General features: G+C 36.0%; 2 protein-coding genes across 2 annotated transcripts; one reads left to right on the top strand and one right to left on the bottom strand.

Moving 5' to 3' along the window:
• Positions 1-529: 529 nt before the first annotated feature.
• LOC140176676 (uncharacterized) lies at positions 530-1,746 on the bottom strand. Its single transcript, XM_072208211.1, has 2 exons — positions 1,427-1,746; positions 530-1,298 (listed from the first exon to the last, which is right to left on the bottom strand). Exons 1-2 carry the CDS (start codon positions 1,744-1,746, stop codon positions 530-532), a joined length of 1,089 nt encoding a protein of 362 aa, XP_072064312.1.
• A 3,969-nt stretch (positions 1,747-5,715) lies between these two features.
• LOC112729876 (uncharacterized) lies at positions 5,716-7,102 on the top strand. Its single transcript, XM_025780017.1, has 4 exons — positions 5,716-6,213; positions 6,349-6,580; positions 6,671-6,825; positions 6,995-7,102. Exons 1-4 carry the CDS (start codon positions 5,716-5,718, stop codon positions 7,100-7,102), a joined length of 993 nt encoding a protein of 330 aa, XP_025635802.1.
• Positions 7,103-9,025: the final 1,923 nt, after the last annotated feature.

Genomic DNA, 9,025 nt, shown 5'->3' with positions numbered 1-9,025 from the left:
GAGAATCACATGTAACATAGAACGCCACTAATGATAAGCACGCTACATTAAATGAAATCAACACATTATACAGGAAAAGTAATCATGAGACCAAAATATCACAATCAAACAAATATAGAAGCTACATAATCATAAGTGCAAGCTACCTAATAAACATAGAAAATACATAATCATGACACCTACGGATCAGGCCTGGGTGCTGATGCTCGCTGAGGGCAAGACCTGCGAGTGTGACCTGGCTGCCTGCATAGGCCACAACGCTTTCGCTACTGGTATCGGCCTCGTCCATCGTGTTACAGATTCTTGTATATCTTGGTCGACCTTCTCTTGCACGTCTCATATTCGGGTCAGGTACGACTGTCGGACCACCATAAGGTGGCCAAAGACCATCTGGAATAGGGGGTAGAAACCCCATCTGGTATACACCGAATACCTTCCTCATGGTATAGACTTCATTCACGTAGGTAGACCGATCCAACCGGTATTGGGCAAAGCATGCAATCGCATGGCAGCACGAGTAATGAAGAGCCTAAAAGTAATCGCAGTCACAAGTGCGATCCCAAAGGGAAACCCGATACGTACCAATCAAAAAGTAACCGGTAGGAGTCGTCTTAGCAACAGTGTACTCAGACTGATGCCTGTCAGACAGAGTAATGGTGAAGCATCTAGAGTCTTTCAAGTTCCGCTCTATAGCCTTCACCAGTGCCTGGCAATATCGTTGCCCAGATCCCAACTGTGCCTCTGCGGTCTGTCCTCTAATGACAAAAATCTCTGCCAGCCTCCCATATGTGGACTTCACCAGTGCAATAATTGGCAGATTCCAAGTCCCCTTCAATACAGAGTTTACACACTCAGATATATTCATGGTTATGTGGCCAAACCGTCTTCCTCCATCCTGGTGTTGGGTCCACTTATCGTACTCCAGTCGGTTGGCCCATTCACACATGGCCGGATTCTCAGTCCTCATGATATCAAACCAATAGTCAAACTCTGCCTCAGTTTTGGTGTATGCTGCATTCACTAACAGCCTCCTTGCATCCTGACCCTTGAAACTTAGAGCAAAGTTAGCGGCAACATGTCGAATGCAATATGCTCGATATGCGTGAGGCGGTCGCCATGGACTATCAGTAGCCTCTAGTGCAGCCTTAATGCCATTATGCCTGTCGGAAATCACTAGAATACCTTCTTGCGGGATAACATGTTCACGCAAGTGGGATAAGAAAAAGGCCCAAGACTCCGCATTCTCCCCTCCACGAGAGCAAAGGCTACGGGCAAGATATTCGAATTTCCATCTTGCGCTATTGCCAGAAACAAAGTCCCACCATACTTCCCATACAGATGAGTCCCATCGATGCTAACTAGTGGCTTGCAATGCCTAAATGCTTCAATGCATGGAGGAAATATCCAGAAAAGACGATGAAAGTACCTCGTAGACTCATCAACCTGATCACCAACACGGACTGGAGAAGTCTTCAACACTACCACGGTACCGTCCATCGTCGCCTGAACCCCTAGAATCCAACGTGGTAACTCGGCGTAGGACTCCTCCCAATCCCCATATATCTGTGCAACTGCCTTTCCTTTTGCCATCCACACCTTCCTATAACTAGGCCTGAAACCATACGTTGCCTCCGTAGCTTCTTGCAACACCTTTATCGTAACCGCTGCATCCGCCCTCACCAAAGGATATATCTTAGCACAAATGACATGGTGATCAAGTTGACGATGGTCACTGAAAATCGACATCCCCAAGCAAGTGTGAGATCCGTTGTACCTTCTAACCTCCCAAGTACCCTTGCGTTGTCGATGTGTGATGCGAATCAACCACGTGCACCCATTCCCAAACTCCTTGTATCTCCCATGAAACTTCAGATGATCTGACTCAAATCACCCGATACTGAACCCCACGACGGATGCTATAATCCTTAATACTCAACACAGCTTCCTCCTTAGTCTGGAAAGATTAGCCAATTAGAAAGTCTCCAGAAGGATTTCCTTCGTGTAACCCCTGCCTCCCGGAGGTGGGATCCATGTTCGGGTGCTGGCCGATTGCTTCCACGTTCAACGTAGAGAAATGTGGAGGTTGTTGGGCTGAAGCAGAACTGGATGGCCCACGACGTGCGGGTGGCGTGCTCGGAGTATCCTTTTCACTGTCTCCCAATATGTTATCTGGCTCACCCTCACCAAACAGTCCAGGTGACCTAGCTGCCACTGGTGGAGGGGTGAAGAGGGTGGAGGTCCAGCCAAGAGACAACTAGCTGCAATGACAGGCATCGAAGTCGATGCACCACCCACCGTCATCGACTGAGGATTTGGCGCCGATGCACCAGAACTATCAAAACCATCTTCCAACTTGGCAAAAAACTCGTGTATTCTCACCTCCAGAAAACTGCACCGACAATGAAACAAAACCAGCATGTCTTCGTCCGCCCCTATCACAAATGTTTCATACTGCACCCCAGATGACACAACCGCAATCGGAATCTTGTAAAATAACTTCTTCACCCACTTGGACCCACACAATGCTGCCTTCTGCAAAATGCTCGTCTTTAGTTCTGACAGAGTCATCGTGGATCGCACAAAAACATTGACCGGTTCTTTGTCGGTGAACTTAACTCCATGCCTCTTACTTTTTTTAATTTTCCCAGAACAATGGACTAGGACCAAAAAACTCTCCTCACTCATTTTTTATCAAGTGAAAATGACTCTCCACATCACAATACTTCTCTTGGATGGGTATTTATAGGCGAAATAGGTCCAGGCATAAACCGCTGGACCCCTTCCACGGTTTATGCCCATTTCACATTCAAGCAGAAATCGTGGCACCCCTTCTACGGTTTCCTCACATTTCCATTTCAACGTAAACCGTGAAACCCCTACCACGATTCACGTTCAGCCAGAATCTGCCAAATCCCTTCCACTTATTACATAAAGTAGTGGAAAATTGAATTTTCGTATCAAAGAACCAAATGTTGTATTTTGATAAAATTGGATCTCAAACATTTTAAATTGGTAAATTGCCCTTAAAAATTCTTTTCAAAAGGACTATTCAAATGGAAAATGATTTTTATCCATTAAAATTTTTTAAAAAAAATATAAAAAATAAATAAATTTTTAAAAATTAATCCAAACTAACTCTTAAAATACTTTTCAAGCACAATAGCTATGAACCATTTCATTACAAAAATATCATCATTCCAAAAATCATTTTCACATTGCAAACTACTTAACCAAAAAACCATTAGTTCTACTTGATAAAAATTTATATACACATTCAAACACCCCATTAATAAACTCATTGTTAAATGCATGTTAATAATATGACATAAAGAAGCATTCTACACATAACGCGGACACTGCCCTAGTTAGGTTGGGTTTGGTAAAACTTTTTTAAGAGGTGTTTGTGCTTTTAAAAAAGCACAAGCACCTCATTTTGCGTTTGGTAAATGAAAAAGCCCAAGTGTTTGTGCTTGCGGCTTTTAAAAGTTAGGGGTGCTTTTGAAAGCATCTAGAAGGAAGCGTTCAAAGCTGGCTTGTGCTTACCAAATTTTATTCATTTTTCGCACATATTTCCCGCTATTATATTGCCAGTGAAATCCTCATATATTTCTAACTTCTCATCCTAACCTTCACAAATTCTAACACAATCTTCATATATTTTTTATTTTTCAATCTAATCTTCACAAATTTCAACACAAATAAATCTCTATCACATATTAGGTATGAACTTCTATCTATTTATATTATTTTTTTGTGCGTTGTTTTTGTATTTTTTCAGTAGATCTATTATGTTTGTTTGTTTTTTTCTGTTCTTTGAAATGGGAAGAGGTTGACTTGATTTATGAAAACCAATCATAAAATTTTCCTTGCATGAACATTAGTCAAAATTATAATAACAACATATATATACATATGTAAATATAGATATATAATAAAAAAAGTAGTTTATTTGAGATATGTGTCCCATTTTTTATGATCTGTAAAGGTGAGCTAATATATATAGGTGGATAATAGACAGCACTAACATTAGATTACATACAAATTTTATTATTGACTAATGATAACTCTATTTATATTAGTACAGAGAGTAAATCAAGTAAATATGTAAATTATTAGCCTCTAAAATTTGAGTTAGTATCAAAATAAAGTTTTAATTGATTCAATTAGAACTCTAAAATTTGATTCATGAATCATATTATCAGTTTATTGTTTCTCGTAATTTTTTTTCAAGTAATGTTAATTAATTTATCCTATTATTCTTTTGTTTTTATAATATATCTGGTTCCTGTGTTATTATTGGCCTACTAGAATAGAATAATATTGTATATTTATTAGTCTTATTAATTGATAATAATACTTTATGAAGTTTATTATTGTGTAACACATAATAAGCATTTAGGTTTACTTGACTTAAAAATTCATGATTTACTTTGTTTTCAATCTTTCAATTTTTGTATGAACTTATGGAATAATTTTTGTTATCATATGATAAGTTTTAATGGATACAACAATGAATTTGATCACATTTGATCACATCTGAAGAGAAAAATGATGGAAAAGAAATTACACAATGGAACAAAAATCTAGTAGATATCTTTTGTGCTTTGTGTGTGAAAAGTATTGAAGCTAGTAGCAAATCCGGCACACATTTTAATACCAAAGGTTAGAAACAATTGATAGCTGAATTCACAAAAGCTATGGGAAAAGAATATAATAGAAAATAATTGAGAAACAAAATGGATCAGTTGAAAGTAGATTGGAAGAATTGGAAGCAATTGAAAGGAAACGAGACTGGACTTATATGAGATTCTGCTAAAAAGACAATTGATGCAAGTGAAGAGTGGTGGACTAAAAAATTAGCGGTTAGTATTCTTAAGCTTAGCTTGGTAAGTATAGTAGCATACATATTGTTATATATAATTATATATAAGTATCAATATTTTATGTAGGTTATTCCAAAGGCTAAAAAATATAAAAAAGAAGGAATTCATCTAGATTTTGAGGCAACATTGGATAGGATGTTTTAAAGAACAGCTGCAATAGGAGAAGATGTTTGGACTATCTTCCGGAATAGTTTCTTCTTCAATTGAGAAAGATACACAACCTGAAGATAGTGAGGATTCTGATATAGAGCCTGAGTCTAGTGTTATAAACATTAAAAGAAAAAGGAAAATTTTCACTAATGCTAATACTAATAAGAAAGCAAAAAAAATTAGAGGTGCTCAGAAATTGTCACACTAAATTGATAGACTTTGTGAGGCTGTGGAACGTAGGAGCTCCAATAAGAATGATATTTTGGGACCTAGTATAACTCAAGCAATAGAAGAACTGGATGCTATACTGGGTATAGATCCACTTGGACAAATTTTTGTGTTTGCAACTCGACTCTTCTTGGATAAAGATAAAAGAGAGCTGTTCATTGCCTTAAAGCACAAAGAAGTCAAAATTGCGTGGTTAATGAATGAAAAGAATGACCAAAAGGAGAAGGAGAACAATTTGTTTACAAATCTTTTTTAAGATTTTTTTACATTCATTTTATAGACAATGAGTTGTGTGTACTGTTTACATTCATTTGCTTAAATATTTTTTATTTTATTTCATCTTTTTTATTGCAAATAAAAATTACGGTACTTTAATTTCTTGATATATTATTCTACTAAATTTTAATCTTTGTGTTCTTTCTTTTAATATAATTATTATACAGTGCATTAGAATATGGAAATTGATTATGATGAAGAGGAAGAGGAAGAATTTAATCGAGTTTTAACTTTCACAGCATGTTTGGTCTTACAATATTATGATATACTTATCTATAAAAGACCATGCATGACTTCTACACAAACAGGAAACAAATGGCTTAAAGAGATATTAGAAGGAAATAATAGTCATTGTTGCAGCATGTTTAGGATGGAAAAAGATGTTTTCAAAAGACTATGTTATGATTTGGAAACAAACTATGGTTTATGTGCCTCAAGGAGAATAAGTGCTGCAAAAATGTTAGCAATATTCCTATTTGACCTAGGAGGTGAAAACTCAAATAAGTCAACCAAGGAGCGATTTCAACATTCTGGTGAAACAATAAGTCGAAAATTTGAAGAAGTGCTACAAGATGTGTGCAAAATGGCCATAGACATCATTAAATCAAAGGATCGTGATTTTAAAGAAGTGCCTACAAAATTAAGGAATGATGATAGATATTGGTCTCACTTTAAGGTAATTTATATATTATTTATTTTAAAAAATATTATAAATAATTACAAAAAAAATTATTATCTTTCATGCATGTGTTGGTATTAGATTCGCTTTATAGTATTCGCAAAATTGATGCTCTAATCATGTTAATCATAGGATGCAATTGGTGCTATAGATGGAACTCATGTGCCAGTGATTGTGTCTACTGAAGACCAAATTCGATTTATTGGTAGAAAGAAAATTCCAACCCAAAATGTTATGGCTGCATGTAATTTTGATGTGGAATTTACTTTTGCTTTGGCCGGTTGGGAAGGGACAGCTCATGACACAAGAGTATTTTTATATACAATTGGTACATCTGAGTTGAACTTTCCAAAACCTCCACCAGGTAATACTTGATTATCTTTAAGATTAAATTATATACTCCATATATAGATTTAATTTCTTATCATGTTTTCTTTCATTTAATAATATACAGGTAAATACTATTTAGTAGATGTAGGCTATCCAGAAAAAATAGGTTATCTAGGACCATATAAAGGAGCAACATATCATTTGCCAGAATTTTGTTGTGTTAGTGGACCTTCTGGATACTACGAAATATATAACTATGCTCATTCTTCACTTAGAAGCGTGATAGAACGTACATTTGGAGTTTGGAAAAAGCGATGGAAAATTTTACGAGATATGCCTAGTTTTAGCTATAAAAAAACAAATTCAAATTGTTATTGCAACAATGGCTCTACATAACTACATTAGACGTTATTCTATAAGTGATCGTAAGTTTAAAAAATATGATCAGATGGACGTTGAGCTTGAAGAAGAAGATGGATATGGCGATGAATGTGAAGCTGAAAATGGGGTTGAAAAAGTTGGAGATAAGTTTCTTGGAACTATGGAGATGGTTTGAAATAATATAGCATCAAGTTTGATTGGTGGAAAAAATTAGATTATAGTGATTTAGGTAATTTAGTATTTTTAGTGATGATATTTAGGATAAAATAAATTTTTATGTTACTTATATAAAATTTTAAAGTTAAAAAATAAAAGAGTTTATTTATTATATTTATGTTTATTATGAATTTTTTATTTTAATATTATTTTATTTTAAAATATTATATGAAATTTTAAAGAATTTGAAAAAAGAAATTATTCTTCGTTATAAACATGTTTATTATAATTTTTTTAACTTTTAAAAGCTGTTTTACCAAACACAATTGTCATGTTTATGCTTATTAAAAGTCATTTTTAATGTGATTTTACCAAACGCAAGTGCTGCAGTTTTTAAAAAGCTGTCTTTTAAAAGACAGCTTTCATAAGCTACTTTCGAAAAGTAAAAGCTTTACCAAACCAAGTATTAATATATTACAACTTTGTTAGGTACCCAATTAGGATACTAACTAACTCTACCAATTTTAGTGCAGGGCCCAACAACAAAGGCCATTAACACACAAAAAACCATCCGACCACTTTCACCCACACTAACCCTAACATACCTTTTCAGATTTAGAAGCAGTAAAAAAACGTAACTCAACCACACACCACTTTCTTCCCACTCCCAACCACGCTACTACTAGAGTCCATCCAGTCATGCCGTCGTCTTCCAATAAGTTCCAGCAACACCGTCGCTACACCAAGAAGTCGTATGCCAACTCGACAACACCGAAAGCATAGCCCCAACAAAGGCAGTCTTCGCGCGCCATCACTGCCTTCGCAGAACTTTTCTGCGCATTGTTGCTGCCTCGCCGGACCAGACTTTTCGCACTGTTGCTTCCTCCGCACATCCCGTCCCCTCGCGCCATCACTGCCCTTGTGCTACCTGACCCTGCGATGTCAACCCTGTAAATATTTTTTTGTATTGTAGTTGGATGTTTCTTAATACAGGTTTGCAGATGTTCCTTCTTGATTAATGGAGGTTTCTCTTCTCTTTACATAGATATTATTTTGTATTGTAGATGGATGTTTTTTACTATAAGATTGTAGATGTTTCTTTTAATTGGTGGATGTTTTTTTGCTCTTGGCTAGATGTTACTGTGTACATAGCACATAGCACATGTGTCGTTAAACACAATACATAACATAGGCCACGGATTCGTTACTCCCACATTTACGTGGGAGTATCATTAATAACCACCACAAAAATATTTATAAAAAAAGAACTCGTTTTTTTATTTTTGAAAAATTAATAATTAGATATTTTCCTCGATAGTTTTTTATTTTAGTCATTCCTCCCTTTTCTTTTGAATCAAAGCTTTAAAAAAGAGACCAGAGCTCTGCTAAGATTTCTTCTCTTTGAATCATCGTCGCTCGTTCTCTCTCCCTTTCCCTCTGCAGTTGCTGGTTTTGTGTTCCTTGCCCTGTGATATCGCTCGTTTTCTGCACTTCACCCTGCGGCGTCGCTTGTTATCTCTGAATCACTATTGTTACTCTGCTCCTCCCTGTGTCTTACCATATCTTGTCATCGCTGTTGGATGGTCTCCCTTGTCTTACTGCCGTCCCTGCTCAAAGACGAAGCTCCATTTTTTCTCCTATCTAAAGCAAGTCCTAATACTATTAGGATGGCGCATATTACTCATCGTCCTATATAGTCATACAATTGAAGCGGTTGCCATGTACTCACGAAATTGAAAAAGTTATTGTTCCACTTTGCAGATGAATAATATAAGGATTTATGTATTTTAAAAGTTATGTGCTTTAAGGATGAATATTTAACTCTAATTCCTATGAGAGTAGCTAATTCCAGTGTTCTATTCTTGATTCTTGTATTTGACACAAATTGATGAAATTAGATTATGAAAAATTGTCAAATGTGGCTTATACCTCACTTTAACAT

This window comes from Arachis hypogaea, chromosome 12, assembly GCF_003086295.3.
Source record: "Arachis hypogaea cultivar Tifrunner chromosome 12, arahy.Tifrunner.gnm2.J5K5, whole genome shotgun sequence".
In the NCBI taxonomy this organism is placed as follows: Eukaryota; Viridiplantae; Streptophyta; class Magnoliopsida; order Fabales; family Fabaceae; genus Arachis; species Arachis hypogaea.
The sequence above is the reverse complement of the archived record's forward strand: the minus strand, read 5'-3'. Positions and strand labels throughout refer to the sequence as shown.